The sequence below is a fragment of the Aotus nancymaae genome, unplaced genomic scaffold (genome assembly GCF_030222135.1).
Source record: "Aotus nancymaae isolate 86718 unplaced genomic scaffold, 86718_ANA_hifiasm-v0.15.2.pri h1tg000008l, whole genome shotgun sequence".
NCBI classification, from domain to species: domain Eukaryota; kingdom Metazoa; phylum Chordata; class Mammalia; order Primates; family Aotidae; genus Aotus; species Aotus nancymaae.
Genome location: NW_026988419.1, coordinates 10,014,633 through 10,035,698, shown reverse-complemented (window position 1 = coordinate 10,035,698; position 21,066 = coordinate 10,014,633). Strand labels below are relative to the sequence as shown.

The window sequence follows — 21,066 nt, the reverse complement described above, 5'->3', positions numbered from 1 at the left end:
TATATACAACATAATGTTTTTTACTGGCAAAATCAATCCTGCTTTGAATGTTCATAATTTCTTAGTTATCTTAGTTATATAAATAATTAATAGTATGTTGCAGTTTTAAAAGACAGTTTATGTGAAATTATTAAATGATTTTTTAAAATTATTTTTTGTTTTTTATTATTGTTTTTTGAGACCGAGTCTTGCTGTGTTGCCCAGGCTAGAATGCAGTGGTGGCACGATCCTGGCTCACTGCAACCTCCACCTCCCTGGTTCAAGTGATTCTCCTGCCTTAGTCTCCCTTGTAGCTAGGTTTACAGGCATGCATCATCCTGCCCGGCTAATTTTTGTGTTTTTAGTAGTGAGAGAGTTTCACCATGTTGGCCAGACTAGTCTTGTACTCCTGGCCTCAAGTGATCTACCTGCCTTGGCCTCCCAAAGTGCCAAGATTACAGGTGTGAGCTACCGTGTCTGGCTGAGTTTTAAAAACATTATTAATGGAGGAAGTATTGTTATCTGAGTGCCATTTTACATGAGTTTCTACCAGAAGTTATTACTTTTTTTATTTGTTAACTCAATTCTTTAATTTTTTTCTTGCCTGTAGGAATATAATTCTAAATTACAAGATAGGACAGGGTGAGGTGACTAATGCCTGTAATTCCAGTGCTTTGAGAAGCCAAGGCAGGAGGATCCTTTGATGCCAGAAGTTGAGACCAGCCCGGGCAACTTATGGAGACCTTGTCTCTACAGAAAATTTAAAAACTAGCCAGGTATGGTGGTGTGCACCTGTAGTCTCAGCTGCTCAAGAGGCTGAGCTGGGAGGATTGCTTGAGCCCAGAAGGTCGAGGCTTCAGTGCACTTGAGATCAGGCTTCTGCACTGTAGCCTAGGCAACAGAGTGAAGCCCTGTCTCAAACAAGAAAAAAGGAGTCTGCCTTCTGTGGCATTTTGGTGCTGTTTGAAATAGGTTTCTCGGGCTTTCAAGTTTTTTTAAAATCCAATTATGATTTTTGTAATAAAATTTATGTAAAAACTATGGGAATGAAAGAGAATAGCACATTTTTGTCTTTCATTTCCCATTAAGTTTTAAATTTCTGTTAAAAATGTACTTTGTTACTTTTCTAATTTAAAAAGTGTAAAAAATGTATTTTGAATTGTGGTCCTAATGTTCTTTATACTACTTAAAATGTATAAATTATATTTTTATATGCAGGACTTCTTAATTACTCAAATGACTGGAAAAGAGCTCTTTGAGATGTGGAAGATAATAAATCCCATGGGGCTATTGGTAGAAGAACTGAAGAAAAGGAATATTTCACTTCCTGAATCAAGACTTACTAGGCAGTCTGGCGGCACCACAGCTTTGCCTTTGTATTTTGTTGGCTTATACTGGTTAGTGAAATTTTAATCTTTATAACTTTGAGGAAATCCTAAAAACAGACTCCTCACAAAGCCTTAAAAACAGACTCTTCACATTCCATAACGAATGTTAACATAATCTCTTCAAATTCCTTAATTTGAATTGCATTAAAAGATTTTTTAAAAAATCTCTTCCCTGTGGCTATTTACTACTTCCTTTCCTGCTAGTTATTCTTAAGAGGAATCTGAGTTTTGCTAATCATAGCTTTTGTCAGCCAGCTATTTACTATAGACTTTCAGTATGTTATCTTAAATTTTTCTGTGTAAAATTACAAATGAGGCCAGGCACAGTGGCTCATGCCTGTAATGCCAGCACTTTGTTAGGCTGAGGTGGGTGGATCACAAGGTCAGGAGTTCAAGACCAGCCTGGCCAGCATGGTGAAACCCCGTCTCTAGTAAAAATACAAAAAATTAGCTGGGCTTGGTGGTGTGCACCTGTAATCGGGAGGCTGAGGCAGGAGAACTACTTGAACCCAGGAGGCGGAGATTGCAGTGAGCTGAGATCGTGTCTCTGTACTCCAGCCTGGGCAATAGAGTGAGACTCCATCTCAAAAAAAAAAAAAAAGTACAAATGTTGACTTCATGTTGCAGATTTAACCTTAATCCATTCTTGTCAGTAGCTTCAACTGAGCCTAGAACTAGAAAAGGAAGGGCTTAGTTGTCCATCAAAATGTATAAATCACCCCATGTTGAGAGCTATTTAGTTTTGTTAGTAAAAAGTTGACCTGCCCCAAATTAATTTCAGATGTTAAGATTGAAGTGTTAAATGTAAATATTGAATATTTTTTAAAATGCTAGATTAAAATTTAGGTAAAGGTTTTTCTAATCCTTGTATCACAAAAGACTGTAAGTATAAAAGAAATAGAAGTTACTACATGGGGAAAATTGATAGTGTTGTAAAAAGTTTCCTTTTCAGTTTACTCCTTGTTACTTATCTGATTGGCAGACCTTTTAAACATATCTTTTGTCACCAGTTTATTCACTGCTGGTAGAAAAAAAATGTACTCAGTATTTCTGTGAATAATTTTGACAAAATGCCAAGCATCTTAACATTTTTTATGTTCTCTGATTATGGTATTTCAATTTTTGGTTGTTTGCCTTAAATTTGCAGACAGATTTCATGAACAAAGACATTTGTTGCTTCCCTCTTTATGCTCCGTACCTTGAACAGTTGCTGGGACATGGTGGTCAGTAAATAGTTGTTGAACTAAAAAAAAAAAAAAATTAGAAATAAATGTATTCCACAAGAGGGAAATGGTATATGCACATGATGAATATAGATAGTACAGCTATTATAGGTGACATTTTAAAATAATTTTTAATGAGATCGGGACATTTTGGAAAATGATCTTTTATCTAAAAAAAAAAATGTAAGAAGTGATTTGCCATATTACTACAGTGATTACTATTGGCTAGTAGTGTTTTTGTAGATCTAATGTTCTTTTTTTTTCCTTTTTATTTATTTATTTGTTTTTAAATTTTTGAAGAGGTCTCACTATGCTGCCCAGTCTGGTCTTGAACTCCTGGGCTCCAGCAATCCTGCTTTGGTCTCCCAAAGTGTTGGTGTTACAGGTATGAGCCATCACACCTGGCCTAAAGTTCCTAATTTGGAAGTATAGAACTGGTTTCTCATTTGTGTTAAAGTTTAAATGGCAAACTCAAAAGTCGTAATTTTTTCAACAGAATATTTTCCCAAGTTATATCACACATTAAAAATAAGAACAGTCATAATTCCTGATAATATTTTTAATAGTTTCAGGTTTTTGTAAGGAGATATTTGTTTCCATATTCTTCCAATTCTCATCAACAATTGAAAACGTAGATACTACTTGCTTTTTTGGACTTTAAAAATAGAGTTGTATATATTTCTAAGGAAACACAAATGTATCTTTGTCTAATTACCATATGTAATGAACTTGCAACAAAGCTAGTTAAAATCCAAAAGGTGATCTATCAAAGCTATTGTGTTATTTCTAATGGGTGTTATTGAAATAAGATGTAGAAAGCATAAGTGCTTTATAATTGCTTTGTGTACTGTCTTATCATGGTCCAGGTGATTGAAGACAACTGTTTGTTCTCTTTCTAGTGATAAAAAGTTGATTGCAGAAGGACCTGGGGAAACAGTGTTGGTTGCAGAAGAAGAGGCTGCTCGAGTGGCCCTTAGGAAACTTTATGGATTCACAGAGAACAGACGGCCTTGGAACTATTCCAAGCCCAGAGAAACATTGAGAGCACAAAAGACTATCACTGCCAGCTAGCCAGCCATGGATGTGGCAGCCTGAAACGTGAGAGCAAAAGTCAGATAAATGTCAAAGGTGTTTCAAGCTAGGTATTTTCAAAATTGCAAAGAAATAGGTGTTTTTTGTTTTCTACTGTGTTTCTAAAATTAAATAAATGTTAACTAAGTCACTGTTGGTTTTGTTTTTTTAAAAGCTTGGTTTGATCAGATTTTTTTTTATGGAGATTGAGTCTCGCTCTGTGGCCCAAGCTGGAGTACGGTGGCATGATCTCACCTCACTGCAACCTCCACCTCCTGGGTTCAAGTGATTCTCGTGCCTCAGCCTTCCTAGCAGCTGGGATTACAGGCATGTGCCACCATACCCGGCTGATTTTTGTATTTTTGGTAGTGAGAGGGTTTTACCATGTTGGTCAGGCTGGTCTTGAACTCCTGACCTCAAGTGATCCACCCGCCTTGGCCTCCCAAAGTGCTTGGATTACAGGTGTGAGCTACTGTGCCTGGCCAGATGAAATATTTTTTGACATTTTTGCAAGAAATTTTCTTAAAGTTCTTGATTTAATTGTATAGAATTTGTAGTATTAGGTATATTTTATTTGCCTCTATCTTTGGGGTGTCGTAATTCAAATATGTGTCTTACATGAATTTTGTCCTGTAAAACCAATAAAAAAGTTTTTTTTTTTCTCCAAACATTACATTGCATTTTAATTTGATATACCCAGTAATGGTAGGAAGATGATGAACTTTGCTTCTGTAATACAATTTTAACCAAAATAGTATTGTTAAAACTTTGGGAAATGCATAGTACGGATTATAAATAGGCAGCTATTTACGTGATCCCTAAATTCTAAGTTTAAAATTCTGTATACTTCTAGTATGTTTCTTGTTCAATTTCTAATATAAATAGGAAGAAAAGGCAAATTTTATGCTTTTAAGAAATTGCCTTTACTAAGAAGTTGAAACTCAAAAACAGCTTAAAATGTTAATGGTGAAGGGAAAATGAAGTATGTATCAATTCAGTTTAGTATTCTCCAATCATAATAATAGCTAGTATGAACCAAGCACTGTTCTAAGTATTTGAACACATTTAATTCGTAGAGAGGTTTTGATTTTCTAATCCTTTGTGGTCAGTTCAGTAATCCCCCAACTGCAAATTCCTTTTCATTTATCATTTTTAAAAACTTTTTTAGTTTCAGTCTGCCAGTAGTCACTCCCAAGGGTTAACAAGAATAGCAGGACCTATGAGTTGAGAATAGAAAAGAGATAAAATGCTAAAACGATCAGTACTTTTGCCATGATTTTTTTTTTTTTTTTTTTTTTTTTGAGACTTCTTGCTCTGTTGCCAGGCTGGAGTGCAGTGGTGCAATCTCGGCTCACTGCAACCTCCTCCTGGGTTCAAGGGATTTCCCTGCCTCAGCCTCCCGAGTAGCTGGGACTACAGGCATATGCCACCACACCCAGCTAATTTTTTGTATTTTGGTAGATACGGTTTCACCATGTTGGCCAGGATGGACTCAATCTCCTGACCTCATGATCCACCTGCCTCAGCCTCCCAAATTGTTGGGATTACAGGTGTGAGCCACCGTGCCCCAGCCTAAAAGAAAATTTTTTTTTTGAGATGGGGTCTTGCTCTGTTGCCCAGGCTGGAGTGCAGTGGCAGGATTTCAGCTCACTCTAACCTCTGCCTCCAATGTTCAAGTGATCCTCCTGCCTCAGACCCCATAAAAGCTGGGATTACAGGCATGCACCACCATGCCTAGCTAATTATTGTATTTTTAGTAGAGATGGGGTTTCGTAATGTTGGCCAGGATGGTCTCAATCTTCTGACCTCATGATCCACCTGCCTCAGCCTCCCAAATTGTTGGGATTACAGGTGTGAGCTACCGCGCCCCAGCCTGAAATTTATTTTTCGAGATGGAGTCTCCCTCTGTTGCCCAGGTTGGAGTGTAGTGGTAGAACTTCAGCTCACTGTAACCTCCGCCTCCCAGGTTCAAGTGATCCTGCTGCCTCAGCCCCACTAAAAGCTGGGATTACAGGCATGCACCACCATGCCCAGCTAATTTTTGTATTTTTAGTAGAGACTGGGTTCGCCATGTTGGCCAGGCTGATCTCAAACTCCTGACCTCAGGTGATCCACCCGCCTCTGCCTCCCAAAATGCTGTGATTATAGGCGTGGACCACCACGCCTGGCCCTGAAATTTTTTTATAAAGAAAGTTGAAGGAACTTTGAAATGCCTTTTCTGAGACTGGCTAAGATAGTGGAACTTGAGTCTTATTAGAAGGTTTATAGCTCCCAAAGGTAAAGCAGGGACTATTTTTGCAGGGGAAAATTTGAAAAATAACTAGTTGACTGAATTGGTAGGTTAAAAGTAAAAGTTGACCCTCGAACCACGTGGGTTTGAACTGTGCAGATCACTATGTATATGCAGATTTTCTTCTGTCTTTGTCACCTTGAGACAGCAAGACCATCCCCTCTTCCTCCTGCTCTTCAGCCTACTCAGTGTGAAGACAAGGATGGAGACCTTTTTGATCATCCATACTCACTTAATAGTAAATATATTTTATCTTCTTTTGATTTTCTTAATATTTTTTAGCTTACTTTGTTGTAAGAATAATGTGTATAATATATATAATATATGTATTAATCAGTTGTTTATTAATATATTATCAGTAAGGCTTCCAGTCAGCCATAGGCTATCAGTAGTTAAGTTTTGGGGATGTCAAAAGTTTTATTCAGATTTACTACTGCATGAGAGATCAACATCCTTAATCCCTGCATTGTTCAAGTGTCAACTATATTTTACCTTATTTTAAGAGTTAACTTCAACTCCTAGTAATGGAACAGAAGGTTAGAGGACCAAACCCAGTGGTAAAATGCTGTTTATGTGTGTTATCCACAAGTAAACATGATTTGATAAGCATCTTACTGACATTGTAGGAGAAAAGAGATAATATAATGAACTTTTCTGGAAAGCAAAAGACAGGTCTGACTACTTATCCAGTGTCTGTGAGATGGCAGAATCTAGCTGTAGTATGATTCTAATTTTTTTTTAAGGTCAACATTAAACAAGAAAGTCTAAAGAATTCATTTGTAAACATAGTAATCCTTTCCCTCCTGCTAAATGGTGCTGATTGTGCATTCCCAAATTTCTCCTGTTCAGGGGAGTTTGCGGGACCTTAACCTACAAGCTTGGAGGGGAACTATCATTACTTTTAGGTTTTCAGGCTTCTAAACCTTTAATGCTTTGAAATTTACATGTGGGGCAAGTCTAGCTCCAGTTCATAAAACTACTTTGCAAGTGGAGATCCGTATGCCTTATATAGAATGTAATTTCAACATATTTTTAAGTAAAGCCTTCTTAGAACTTAAATTATTAAGTTGTACTTTTTAAAAGCACCCACTAAAATAGGGCAGAAATGTAGAAAATTTAATGTAGAAAAATCGGCATACATTTTCAATTGTATATCAAATAGCTTGAAACTTGGAACCAGTCTCTGAATAACTATTTGTCCTATGAGCCTGACTGCATAAGTATGATATGTGGGCATAAGGAACATGTGGATGCAAGGGTGTCATCAAATGGTGCGTGCGACCAAGAGCATTCAGTGACCATTTGAAGGACTAGCTTTTTGACTAATGCCTCATCCATGTTGAGAAGACAGTCATAAGACTGTAAGGAAGCACTGGCATTTGAATTTAGGTTTACCCCAGAGAAAGACATTAGTCATTTCCTTTGAAATTCTGACTTTTTCCACCTTTTCCCACACTCTCTAGTTCCCTGTTTCCAAAGTATAATTGTACCAAAAAAGTCCCCTAGCTAAAAATGTAACATTACTGTTTACAGACTACATAACCCCTATTCTTTATTTTATTTATTTATTTATTTATTTTTTTTTTGAGATGGAGTCACGCTCTGTCACACAGCCTGGAGTGCAGTGGCGCAATCTCAGCTCACTGCAACCTCTGCCTCCTGGGTTCAAGTGATTCTCCTGTCTCAGCCTCCCAAGTAGCTGAGACTACAGGCACGTGCCACCATGCCCAGCTAATTTCTTTATTTGTTTAGGAGAGACGGGGTTTCACCGTTTTAGGATGGTCTCAATCTCCTGACCTGGTGATCCACCCTCCTCAGCCTCTCCAAGTGCTGGGATACAGGCGTGAGCCACCGCGCCCGGCCACCCCTGTTCTTTTAAATTCATATTCTTTTTATTATGTGCATATGTAAGAATGAGGAATATTACTCTCAAAATGTTGTATGTGGTTACAAGAAAGTAAACTAGAAACTAATACTAAACTCCAAGTAAGAATGGAACAAAGTGGAGCTTTTTGTGTTCAGCGCTGTGTAGATTTTGGCCACAAGATGGTGCTGTAATCCTATTTCACAGTTCAGTATGTGAATTGTGCCATTATGGGGAACCTATTTTATACCTATACCTGAAAGATTATATGGCACATGATTACCATGAAGTACAACTTTTCAAGGCCCCTTTCAGCTCTAATATTCCGTTAATACTTCTTCAGGAGCCCGCTCACCATGTTCTTCCTTTGCCTTAGGATATTATAAGAATTTGATATATGAACAATTCACCTCTGATGTGAAGGTGTGGATATTTGAGCTGTTCTCTGTTCAGTGGAAAGAGGGAAGATTACAGGGCTGCCATAGATAAAACTTTCGAAATACTTTCTTTGAAGGCCTCTTCTTGCTGTTTCTTTCTTCCTTCTGCCTTTTGTTGATAGGAGAAGATGCCCTGCAGAGGCAAGGGGGATCCTGTGTCTCTCGGGACGTTTTCTGAAGCTAGATGTGGACATTCTTCCCATCAGGGTGGCCAGCTCACAGCATCCCCAGCAGAGGGTGCTCAGCCGCTGGCATGCTGCCCAAGTTCTCCATCCTAAGCCCACTTTGTTTTTCTTCCCCTCAGTTCATCCCTGTTCCATCTCCCCTGGCCTTAGTTTGCAAAGTCCCTCAACCATTGTCCTCTGGGATCTAGAGGCTCTTCACTTTGGTTGGATATCAGAGCACTTATTTGAAAGTTATGGTTCTCTCTGTATATTACCAAGAGTGATTGCCAGATTTAATCCCATCATGCACACTAATAACCATTTTTCCTGGAACTTATGCAATCAAAAATCACAATCACATATGCTCCTGAAAAAGGAAAGCTGTTTTGGCATTGGTGGTATTTGTGCTTTCCACGAATACTTATTTGTTGTTTATTTATCTGCCTGCCTGTTAGTGTTTGCCAACTGCAGAAGACTAATGGTTTAAGAAAACTTTCTGGGAGAAAAGCAATTGAGAAAATTGAAAACATTAACTTACTCCTTCTTCAGTTGAGGAAGAACTATGTTATTTGATTATTCAGAGTATCTTTTCAGCTGAGTTGTTGTATATTAAAATTGCAAATGCACTTGGTGTGATAAACAACAGCTATCTCTCATTTTGCAGATTTCTCCTTTAAATCACAACATCTCTATCTCTTTTTCTTCAAGATTTAAGAGATGGTCAAAGGCACAATTTGGGAATCTCCAGAGAAATGGAGCTTTAAAGCCAGCAGTGTCTTCCACTCTTTGGCCTCCCAAAGTGGACTCTCAGTAGGCAAATAACACAGTGCCTTTCAACATTCACAGGAAGTCAAGGACATAGAAGTCACCACCCGGCTTACCCAGCTCTCACCTCTCTCCCAGTTGTCACCACTGATCACTCTGAGGAAGTGGGCAATTGCTACTCTGCTGGCTCAGGGGAAATGCCTGCCTTCTTGGACCCCTTCATGTGAAGCTCATGTGTTATTCAGTTTTTTATTTTCAGAAAACAGCCCTACTGGTACAAAGGCCACTCCCTTGGGCCTCTTTGTAAACCTCTGTTATGATTGGGATTTTCTTTTGCTTCAAAATTTCCTGTCATATCTCCTCAGGGCAGAGTCAAAGGCCAGTAAGGCTGAGCTTTCAGTGTATTTGGGGCAGTGCTTGCTCTCTTCCTCCTCTGTGCCCAAGGCAGAATTGAAAGTACCCATCTCATTACCTGTCAAAGGAGTGACTACACTGATGGTTTGTTTCATTTTAACAAAGGTCTGTCATTTTGTTACTTTAGGAAAACTGCAGCCTGACTCTTGCTCAAACGCAGTGTGACATCTAATCTATATGATAAATGATTTGCTCAAACATGTCTATATACTGAGGCTGGAGGACAGCTTGAGGCCAGGAATTTGAGAGCAGCCTGGGCAACACAGCAAAGACCCTCACTTTACAATTAAAAAAAAAAAATTAGCCAAGTGTGGTGGTGTGTGCCTGTAAGTCCTAGCTATTCAGGAGGCTAAGGCAGGAGGACTGCTTGAGTCCAGGAGTTCAAGGCTGCAGTGAGCCGTGATCACACCACAGCACTACAGCCTGGGCAACTGAGAGACGTTGGAGTGATGGTGTGATTTAAATGAGAAAGATGCAAAATGAGAGATCACTGTTCTTCATCACACCAAGTGCATTGTTAATGTTTGCAGATAACATTATTAGGGGCCTGGTACAGTGGCTCACTCCTATAATCCCAATACTTTAGGAGGCCCAAGGGTTTGAGACCAGCCTGGTCAACATAATGAGACCCCATCTCAAAAAATAAATTATTAGGGCTGGGAAGTGGCTCACGCATGTAATCCCAGCACTTTGGGAGGCCAAAGCAGGCGGATCACAAGGTGAAGAGATGGAGATCATGCTGGCCAACAATATGAAGCGCTATTTCGACTAAAAACACAAAAAAATTAGCTGGGCATGGTGGCTCATAACTATAGTCCCTGCTGTTTGGGAGGCTGAGGCAGGAGAATCGCTTGAACCTGGAAAGTGGAGGTGAGGTTGCAGTTAGCAGAGATCGCGCCACTGCACTCCAGCCTGGCAACAGAGCAAGACTCTGTCTCAAAAAAAAAAATACTAGGTGGCAAAATGGAAGTGGAATTTTAAATTTTTCAAAAAAGTTAAAAAATGTCTACACAGCAAGTATGATCTGTCACCTGTAATTTCTGTGGCAGTCTCCAAGTCTAAATTTATTCTAGTTTCCCTCAGGGAAAGGAGTTTCCATAAATTTGATCATTTTGAAGTAAGACAAGGCCTACAGACCATTGACTTAAAGATATATCAAAATGTAGGCCAGGCGCAGTGGCTCACGCCTGTAATCTAGCACTTTGAGAGGCTGGGCCAGGAGGATCACCTGAGGTCAGGAGTTCGAGACCAGTCTGCCCAACATGGTGAAACCCTGTCTCTACTCAAAATACAAAAATTAGCCAGGCGTGGTAGTGAGTGCCTATACTCCCAGCTACTGGGGAGGCTGAAGCTGGAGAATCGCTTGAATCCAGGAGGTGGAGGCTGCAGTGAGCCGAGATTGTGCCACTGCACTCCAGCCTGGGTGACAGAGCAAGACTTCGTCTTAAAAAAAAAAAAAAACCAACAAAATGTAAAACTTGAATTATATAAAAATCAATTGACAGGAATTTCCCCGCTTAGTCCAGAGATTCTAAACAGATCCCCAAAGTCTGACAGGATCAGAACCTGGGTGTGGACTGATAAGGAAGTTGGGAGGATCGAGTGAAAATATAGAATGTGTAGTCTGGGAACCTTGATACGGTGATTTTTCCAGATTCTGTATATTGTAAGTTTAAAACTTTACTATCTAATGATCAAAAAGGTGCTCAGAAACAGGACCAGATACTTCAAAATTTAACATGTCCTGTAAAATGTGAGAAATATACTATCGGGGAGCAGCCTCTCTGTATCACATAATCTGGTCACTGTTTTCAGCAACATAAGAAAGACAAATTCTGGTCCTTTCTGGAATGAGCACCGCAGGAGTCAGAAGCCCGGGGATCTTTGGCCCTGAGACACCTTTATGACTTTTTTTTTTTCAGACGAAGTTTCATCTTGTTGCCCAGGCTGGAGTGCAATGGTGCGATCTTGGCTTACTGCAACCTCCACCTCCTGGGTACAAGCGATTCTCTTGCCTCAGCCTCCTGAGTAGCTGGGATTACTGGTGCCCGCCACCAAGCCTGGCTAATTTTTTGTATTTTTAGTACAGATGGGGTTTCACCATGTTGGCCAGCCTGGTCTTGAACTCCTGATCTCAGGTGATCCACCCGTCTTGGCCTCCCAAAGTGCTGAGATTATAGGTGTGAGTCGTCGTGCCTGGACTTTGTCTTTTTTAAATAGAGACTCAGTCTCACTCTGTCGCCCAGGCTGGAATACAGTGGTGCAATCCCAGTTCACTACAGCCTCAACCTCCTGGGCTCAAGCGATCCTCTCACCTCAGCCTCCTAAGTAGCTCAGACTACAGGCACATACCATCATGTCTGCCTAATTTTTAATTTTTGTGGAGACGGGGTCTTGCTATGTTGTCCAGGCTAGTCTTGAACTCCTGGCCTCAAGGGATCCTCTTGTCTCAGCCTCCCAGAGTGTTGGGATTATAGGAGTGAGCCACTGCGCCTGGCCACTTTTAGGTCTCTCTTGGACTCATACTCACTGTCATGTTTGTTTCCACATCTCATACACACACTTGGCAACAGCAAGCTATTTTGCTGAGCTAGGATTATGTCTCTCCCTTCCAAGATGAAACGATTTAGAGAAAGGACACATTTATCTCTGTACTCTCTAGCACTTGGTGCCTGATAGGCACTTGGGATGGTTAATCATTAACTTGATGGATTAAGGGATATACAGATAGCTGCTAAAGCATTACTTTGATGTGTGTCTGTAAGGGTATTTTTGGAAAAGATTGGCATTTGCACCAGTGGACTGAGTAAAGAAGATTTGCCCTCACTCAATATGGGTGGGCACCATCCAATTGGATACAACAAAAAGGCAGAGGAAAGGCGAATTTTCTGTCTTCTGGAGCTGGAATGCCTGTCTTTTCCTTCCCTTGGACTAAGAGTTATACCACCGCTCCCCTGGTTCTCCACCTTGCAGATGGTGCCTCATGGGACTTCTCTGCCTCCGTCATCTTATGAACCAATTCCCATAATAAATGCACTCTCGTATCGTTATCTGCCTCCTGTTAGTTCTGTTTCTTTGGAGAACTCTGACCAATATAGCATTTGAATGAATAAATGAAGTAGCTAAGTCTCATTTTATGGGTAACACTATTCCTATTTTAACGTATTCAAGACAATATAACTGCATAGGAGTACAATACTGGAAAACCTAGTAAATAATGGCTCTAAAAGCCATTAATAATTATTAGCATGTTTGCTGGAATATATGTGGATTGAGATAGCCCTCAAAATAGTTTTTTGTTTTTTTTTTTTTTTTTTGGCATTTGCTCTTCAATAAGGAGAACAATTCTTCCTGTTTTCCCTTTTCTCTTGGTTAGCCAAAGTACACATATGGGCCAGGCCCAGTGGTTCACACCTATAATCCCAGGACTTTGGGAGGCCGAGGTGGGTGGATCAACTGAGGTCAGAGGTTCGAGACCAGCCTGGCCAACATGGCGAAACCACATCTCTACTAAAAAAAAAACAAAAAAAAAACCCAAAAATTAGCGAGGCATGGTGGTGCATGCCTGTAGTCCCAGCTGCTTCGCAGGCTGAGGCGGGAGAATCTCTTGAACCTGGGAGGCAGAGGTTGCAGTGAGCCAAGATCACACCACTGCACTCCAGCCTGGAGAACAGAGCGAGGCTGTCTCAAAAAAGAAAAAAAAAAAGGAAAAAAGTACACATACATAGTTGTGAACAGCGAAGCTCAGCCCACTTGACCAGTAAGAATTCCAAATGGTAAGCTGACAGAGTGCTGAATGTGAGGTTTTAATGTATGGTGAAAGGCAAGTAGAACTCAAGGGCTAAAAAGAAAAACCATTTTTAAGTCTTGATAAATATTTTAAACTTAAATTCTGACTTAGGTTAGACTGCATAAATCTGTAAGATACTAGTTTTTTAAAAAGCAGGCAAACGGTAACATCAGAATTATGATGTTTGGAGGCTATACGCAGTGGCTCATGCCTGTAATTCCAGCACTTTGGGAGGCTGAGGCAGGTGGATTACTTGAGGTCAGGAGTTCAACACTAGCCTGGGCAACATGGCAAGACCTGTTATAAAAAGAAAAAAGAAAAAGAATTATGATGCTTGAGTTCAACTTGGAAAGTTACCTGAGAATAAAAAAAACTGTCATTTCAAAAACACTCCTGACTATCACCAAAAAGGAAACAGACACTGTTCCCTCAGATTTCCAAAATACACGATACCCAGCAACTTCATTCTGCACTTGCTACCAAATCTGCATCTTTGCTGAGAATTCTTAGCCATTGCTCGAGTGAACGTAGCTGAGATTAGAACTAGGATTACTGTAATAGTTACCCCATTGAAGTGATCTATAAACTGAGACGTGTTGAAGCACAGAAAAGATTGTCAGGTCTAGAGAAAAAGGATATGAAAAGTCTCTGGGCTTTGAATTTCCTGATATTTACATAAGTACAGAGGTTCAGTAGAAGAGGCTGAAATACGTTTAAAAGGCTCAGTTTCTTCTATTGTATTTTCAAATAGCAGAGAAATGGCTTTATTTTTACTACTCATAACACTTTATTTTTACTTTGTACAAAATACAAAAATGCAAATCCAAGGAGTACAGACCAGTAGTGGCAGGCACACTGTACATCAGCAACCTTGTCTAGCAAGACAGGAGTTTTTTAAACTTTTAGTGAATACATGCATTACATAAAACAACAACAAAAACACAAAGAGCCTAGAGATTTCACTCTTTCTACCCCCAAAATAATGCTTACCATCAAGACTTTGGATGGAGGTGGGGGAAAAGAATTTAAAAGGCAAATCATGTTTTTTTCATAAAAAAGTAAAAGCTACCATAAAACATTTTTTTTTTCTGTCACACTAATTAAATTTCTTCCGAAAAGCCGCACATATAGACAAAACAAAACAAAAATTCCTGAACTGGACAAACAGCAAATACTCAAGAGGGTTGTTAACCTAGTAACAGTTCAGTAGTTTAAAGAATCTTTTAGACATTTGGAAGCCTTTCCATTCATTCCTCAGTATAGTCCTCCAATACCTCCCAGAACAGAACTTGTGTCATTGAGTCTGTTCCTAAGAACTAGTTTTGAAAAAGAAGCGACGTACAAAAATATTTAACAGAACTATGAAAGGTGCAGGAAAGGAGTCTTTCTTCGTGGCAAAGTAGTCTTTGCTTCGCATGGTTTCTTCTGCATACTCTTCAGGGTTTGTTTATCTGCCCCATGAATAACACAGCACCTATAGAATTGAAAGAAAATAACGCATGCCTCTGTAAATTAATAATCCTTAGAATAAGATGGCAGGTATAATGTTTAAGGGAAGGGAAAGAATCACGTTTGACCTCTTGCTCAGTGGTGTTGTCTAGCAGAACTTTCTGCAGTGGTAGAGATGGTCTATATCTTTGTTGTCCAGCATGGTAGCCACTAGTCACATGTGGCCAGAGAATGCGTAAAATGCGGCTAGTGTGACTAAGAAATTGAATTTTTATTCTTTATTTCTTGAGACAGAGTCTCACTTTGTTGCCCAGGCTGGAGTGCAATGGTGCAATCTCGGCTCGCCGCAACCTCTGCCTCCCAGGTTCAAGCAATTCTCCTGCCTCAGTTTCCCAAGCAGCTGAGATTACAGGCACCTACCACCATGCCCAGCTAATTTTTTGTATTTTTAACAGAGATGGGGTATCACCATGTTGGCCAGGCTGGTTTCAAACTCTGACCTCAAGGGATCTACCCACCTCGGCCTCCCAAAGTGCTGGGATTACAGGCATGAGCCACTACGCCTGGCCAGAAACTGAATTTTTAAAGTTAACGTTAAATAGCAACATGTGGCCAGAAGCTCCCTCATTGGATGGCTCAGTTCTGGAGCACATCAGTTAGAATATCATGGATGCAATGAGGTAAGAGGATAAGGAACTATCTTATATTACTGATTAAATAAAATAGTAAAAGCTAAAATATATTACTGATTAAATAAAATAGTAAAAGCTAAAATATATTAGTGCCTACTCTTGTACCAGCAAGAAGCCAACCGTTCCACAAAGACAAATTTATACTTCATAATCATAGTAAGCGATCAGAACTAGTGTTCTCATGTTAAAGATGAGGCCTAAGGCCAGAGCCAAGTTTGAACCATGACTCACAGAGCAAAATCTACTGAATTAACAATTCCCAAGGTATAGCAATAGGGTGGACTTACAAAGTGATACAGTTTGGCTCTGTGTCCCCACCCAAATCTTGCCTTGAATTGTACTAATCCCCATGAATCAAGGCACAACCAGGTGGAGACAACTGAATCATGGGAGCAGTTTCCCCCATACTGTTCTCGTGATAGTGAGTTCTCACAAGCTCTGATGGTTTTATAAGGGGTTTCCCGACTTGCTCACCTCTCATTTTCTCTCCCGCTGCCCTGTGAAGTGGTGCCTTCTGCCATAATTGTAAGTTTCCTGAGGCTTCCCCAGTCATGTGGAACTGTGAGTCAATTAAACCTCTTTTCTTTATAAATTACCCAGTCTAGGGTATTTCTTCATAGCAGTGAGAACAGACTAATATACGAAAGTTTGAAGTTATATGGCTTCTAGCAAAATTGAACTACCACATTTATATAAACATGGAAAAATCAATAGATGTCAAAAGTGTTCCAAAGGGATGCTGAGCCTCTCTGTATGTTAAAAACCACAATCTGCAAAACCTAAAATCCTGTCAGTGTGTAAAAGATTCCATCACACTCTGTAAACACAGCCTTTGTTTTCCTATCTCTCTAACATGGGTGGTTATATTAGTCACAGTGTTTGCAACTATTGACATTAGGGAAATGAATTATGGGCACCACTGTTGGATAAAATTAAGAGTGCAATATACCTTCCGAAATTCTAACAAGGAGGGAATGATAGGGGAGGGGAGTCACTTACCTGTAGGATTATGTCGGATGAAAAACAGAAAAGGTCTGTCTACTATAAACCAGGGAGGCGATGATCTTGCAATTAGAATTGCAGCTATGGGAAGAAAAGGAAAATGTGATGTGCACCAGCATGAGGCCAGCAAGTTGGCTACCTTCATGGACCCTCAGATGCTGCTGTCCGAAGACACACTTCATGCTTGTCCATAGGCTGGCCATGTTACAACAGGCTCAACAGTCACCATTTACTAAGCCCACCTTGGGCCAGGCCCTTTACATTACTGTCTCATCTCTTCTACACTAGCACCATTTCTGATAAATGTATTTATTCCTCATAGAGTTTTGATGTGGATTAAATGACATAAGACACATTATAGCTCTTAGAACAGTGTTTGCCACTAAACACACCTAATGAATATTCATTGTTATTATTAGCTATTTTTTTATTCACACCATCTGCTTTGCTGATAAAGCCCCTGGTCCTTTTTCTTTTTTTTTCCTCTGTTGCCCAGGCTGGAATGCAGTGGCGCAATCTCAGCTCACTGCACCTCTACCTTCTGGGTTCAAGTGATTCTCCTGCCTCAGCCTCCTGAGCAGCTGGGATTACAGGTGCACACCACCATGCCTGGCTTATTTTTTTTTTTTTTTGAGATGGAGTCTTGCTCTGTCACCCAGGCTGGGGTGCAATGGCACAATCTTGGCTCATGCAACCTCTGCCTCCCGGGTTCAATCAATTCTCCTTCCTTAGCCTCCTGAGTAGCTTGGATTATAGGTGTGTGCCACAGTGCGTGCCACCATGCCTGACTAATTTTTGTATTTTTAGTAGAAACAAGGTTTCACCATGTTGGTCAGGCTGGTCTGAAATTCCTGACCTCAAGTGATCCACCCGCCTCGGCCTCCCAAAGTGCTGGGATTACAGGCATGAGTCATCACACCCATCCCTGGTCCTGTTTAGCTTCCCTCAATCTTTACTGTGTATCAAGGCCCAGCCCAATTCTTAGCTTTTGTGTCTGTGCCTTCTCCTTCAGCACACTATTTAGGTTTCCTCTGCACTGGAATGTCGATCACTCATCCAGGACCTATTACCTTTTATTGCTGTTCAGCTTACCAGGTGTAGACATCTGACTTGGAAAGCAAACTTAGGCTCATGAGTCTTGGCCATTCCTCATCTGCCATGCTTGCTTCCATTTAAAAAGACTGAGCCAGGGCCTCAAAGGAGGGTAGGCATGGGGCATTACTACCACATGCCTGTTGCAATGGCTCAGTCCTCTTGCTCAAACCCCATAAAGTATTGAACTCTTGGGCTTGATGTTACACAGGAAACATTTGCAGTTATGCTGGGGCAAGCCCTTTTACCCAGGGTTATTAAAAACAAATATTAAATAGCAGGTGTTATGGATTGAACTGTGTCTCCCCCAAAATTCGTATGCTGAAGCCCCAAACCCCTAGTGTGACTGTATTTGGAGATAATGCCTTTGAGGAGGTAAGGAAGGTTAGGTAGGGCTACTCTAATAGGACTGTTGTCCTTATTTGAAGGGGGAGAGATACCAGGGATGTGTCATATGGAGAAAAGACCACGTGAGGATACAGGGAGGAGGCAACCTCTGGAGATCCAGAGATCTCAGGAGAAACCAAACCTGCCAGCATCAACACCTTGATCTTGAAGTGTGAGTTCTGTTGTTTAAACTACCTAGTCGATGGTATTTTGTCATAGCAGCCCAGGCAGACTAAGACAGGAGGACCTGCGCAGTTACACAAGGGTTTGCACTGGGTTTAATACTCTGCTGTTAGTATCTTGAAATTCTTAATACATTCTGAACACAGGACCCATATTTTCATTTTGCTCTGGACCCCACAACCTACGTAGCTGGTCCTGATAGTTATACTCCTTGGCAAATTTGATCAATAACTTTTAGATGTTACTTAAAATTACCTAGAAAAAACAAAGAGCATCTTAAAATTTCCAACCCACTTTTTATTCCAGGTTCTTTGTTTTAAATGCTACTTTAAAGGAATTTTTAAAATGTTTATTCAAGAAAAGCAATAACACATCTATTGTGAATATAAAAGATATGTTTCAATGACCAGAGATATTTGACCCAGCTACAAGTATAGCTAAGATTTTTCACTTTATGGGCTCGTAGAGTTGGCCAAATCTATTCATTTAATTTCCTACAGGTAATGAGGGGTGAAAAACCCGACTTACGATTGTTCTGTTTTCTCCTTCATTATATAAACCACTTAGGAGAAAGCAGATGTGGATGTTCTAATTATCAAGGAAGGCTATGTAGCAATCCTGCCGCAATTCAACAGATGCTGGCGCATTCTTCAGTTTGTCCTGGATTGCCTATTTTCCTGTAAGTACTTGTTTATTTTATGTTTAAATCTGAAGATTGGTCTTTTCTGGCCAGTAAGAAGCCAGAACATGTTTTATCCTCCTGAGCAGGGGTCAGCAAACTACTGTCCTCAAGGTAGGTCTACCAGGCCAAATCCTGTTTTTATCAATAAAGTTTTATTGAAACACAGCCACCTCTGTTTACTTGTATTGTTAATGGCTGTTTTCATGCTACAGTGGCGGAGCTAAGAAGCTGTGATGGAGATGGTATGATACACAAAGCTGAAATACATACTACCTGGCTCTTTATAGAAATTTGCTGACTCCTGTCCTAGAGGAATTTCTGTCACTGAAATGCTTTGCTTTAATGAAACAGATTCTAAGCTTTGTGGTTACAGGTCCTCAATCTGTCTGTACTCACTGCTGTCTCCCGAGGGTCAACCCACACACAGTGCCTGGCTGAAAGAGGGCATATTACATATTTTCTGAACTGATGACTGTACAGGAGTGCGTTTGCTTCCTTGCTAGAGGAAGCCCTGCCATGTGACCCAGTGCTTACTTGTTGCTGCTGAAGCTTTGGTTCCATCTTCACTGACTTCAATTTTTGCTTTTTGCAAGATTTGAGAAACATGGAGGTTTTCTGACCCTGTTTCCAGAAAATAAAACAGTATCAGCGTTTTTTTGATAGGCAGGCCATTGGTTGGTTGGGGAAGTAAACTCAAAGCTCAAAGCCATGGCAAATTCCAATTTTTAAAAAGTGTCAAAAGACATGACCTCTGACAGTCCTGGTGGTTGAAGGCTGCAGACAGCTGTCACTTGTGAATTTCAGTCCCTGCTAAGTGATCTGTGATAGTTACTTCTGGACAGGGGCCCAGGCCCTCAAATGATTTAGTGTCTCTATCAATTCAATTCTGATCACTAGAATTTTATTTAAAAAATGAAAAGAGCAGAGCTTTAAAAAGGAAGCCCAGTTTTCTGGAAGCAGCAAGGCGACAAGATTATTTTTCAGTTACAGAATGCAGATGCAGAAAGGATTTCAGACAGCACTTACAGATGGGGAAACTGAGGCCTAGAATGTTAAGTAATCTTCCCTGCAATCATATGGCTAGTTAGTGGCAGAGAAGTGCTGGCTCTTCACAACAGCCACCCATCTCATGGGCATGCTAGTGAGAGAAGAGTGTAGAATAAGAAAATACTTTAGATTTTCCTGGAAGGCCCAATGTGTGAATGCAGTTGTGCCTCAGGGACCTTCTGGTGAACTCACTTTACTTCACAGCAAATTCTGACGATTCCAGCAACACCCGCTGGGTGCAGCTTTCACGGAGAATGCAAACTAAAGTTGACATTAATCTGGATGGGACATAGGTCTGGATGCAAAAAGAAAACATGCTTTTTGTGTCATCTGCTTTTGAACTATCAGCTCTAAAATGACCAAATCGTGACTGAGATGCACATTTCCAGGGCCCAAGTCACATGCAGTGTTAAAGAGGACTTTCCAGGAGAATCTGGGGCACCTCGTTCTTCCTGTGAACACCCTCTATTTAGTATTTCAGCTACCATGAATAACCTTGAAGGGAAAAGTGCAGATGAAAATGGTGCTTCTCAGTCTTTGCTGGGCTGAGGGATTGTGTTGAAATGGATTCTGGTTCAGTGGGTCTGGGTCACACTCAAGATTGTGCATTTCAAACGAGCTCCCGAGTGATGCTAACACTGCCGGGCTGGAGACCTGAGTGTGAGTCATGAGCAATTAGTGGCTATCAGAGTATCCACAGAGCTACAGGTTCATCAGGGGAGTCATGTTTGTCCACAGAACAGGTACTAGGTATTTACTCATATGCAATTGAAGCTGGTAATGAGCTAATTTCTTACCACTCAAGGTTATTTGCAAATTGGAGTGCAAATAACTTTCAAGCCATGACTTTTCTTTGGAAAGATTGCTGTGTTCTAAATTTAAATAACAAAGGACTGACCATTCAAACATAACTCTAGAAAAAGGTACATATACTACTAGCAATTGAAAAGTATGCTTTAATTGCTTTGGCAAAGAAAAGTTTTAATCAGATTCATTTGAATCCATATTGTTTCAGATTAATGAGCATGAAATGCCAAAATACATATCTGGGTATAGTGCATGCCCTACAGTCTTGATTTTTTTCAAACAAAAGGAAAAAGTTGGCATTTGAAAACAGAGCGAGAACACCTAAGTAAGAGCCAATATT

General features: G+C 40.3%; 2 protein-coding genes across 3 annotated transcripts in view; one reads left to right on the top strand and one right to left on the bottom strand.

The window, feature by feature from the left end:
• MRPL44 (mitochondrial ribosomal protein L44) overlaps nucleotides 1-21,066 on the top strand; it is a 37,740-nt gene that overhangs the window by 6,154 nt on the left and 10,520 nt on the right. Inside the window, exons 3-6 of the mRNA XM_012445880.2 lie at nucleotides 1,198-1,376; nucleotides 3,490-6,189; nucleotides 18,049-18,179; nucleotides 18,758-18,869. Of these exons, the coding sequence (XP_012301303.2) occupies nucleotides 1,198-1,376; nucleotides 3,490-3,661 (351 nt within the window). The 3' untranslated portion in view covers nucleotides 3,662-6,189; nucleotides 18,049-18,179; nucleotides 18,758-18,869. The remainder of the gene's footprint in view (nucleotides 1-1,197; nucleotides 1,377-3,489; nucleotides 6,190-18,048; nucleotides 18,180-18,757; nucleotides 18,870-21,066) is intronic.
• SERPINE2 (serpin family E member 2) overlaps nucleotides 14,149-21,066 on the bottom strand; it is a 64,035-nt gene continuing 57,117 nt past the window's right edge. For both annotated transcript variants that reach the window (XM_064372944.1, XM_064372945.1), the window contains exons 7-9: nucleotides 19,407-19,493; nucleotides 16,526-16,609; nucleotides 14,149-14,859 (exon numbers count right to left, since the gene is read on the bottom strand). In XM_064372944.1, coding sequence (XP_064229014.1) covers nucleotides 14,822-14,859; nucleotides 16,526-16,609; nucleotides 19,407-19,493 — 209 coding nt within the window. In that variant the 3' untranslated portion in view covers nucleotides 14,149-14,821. The remainder of the gene's footprint in view (nucleotides 14,860-16,525; nucleotides 16,610-19,406; nucleotides 19,494-21,066) is intronic.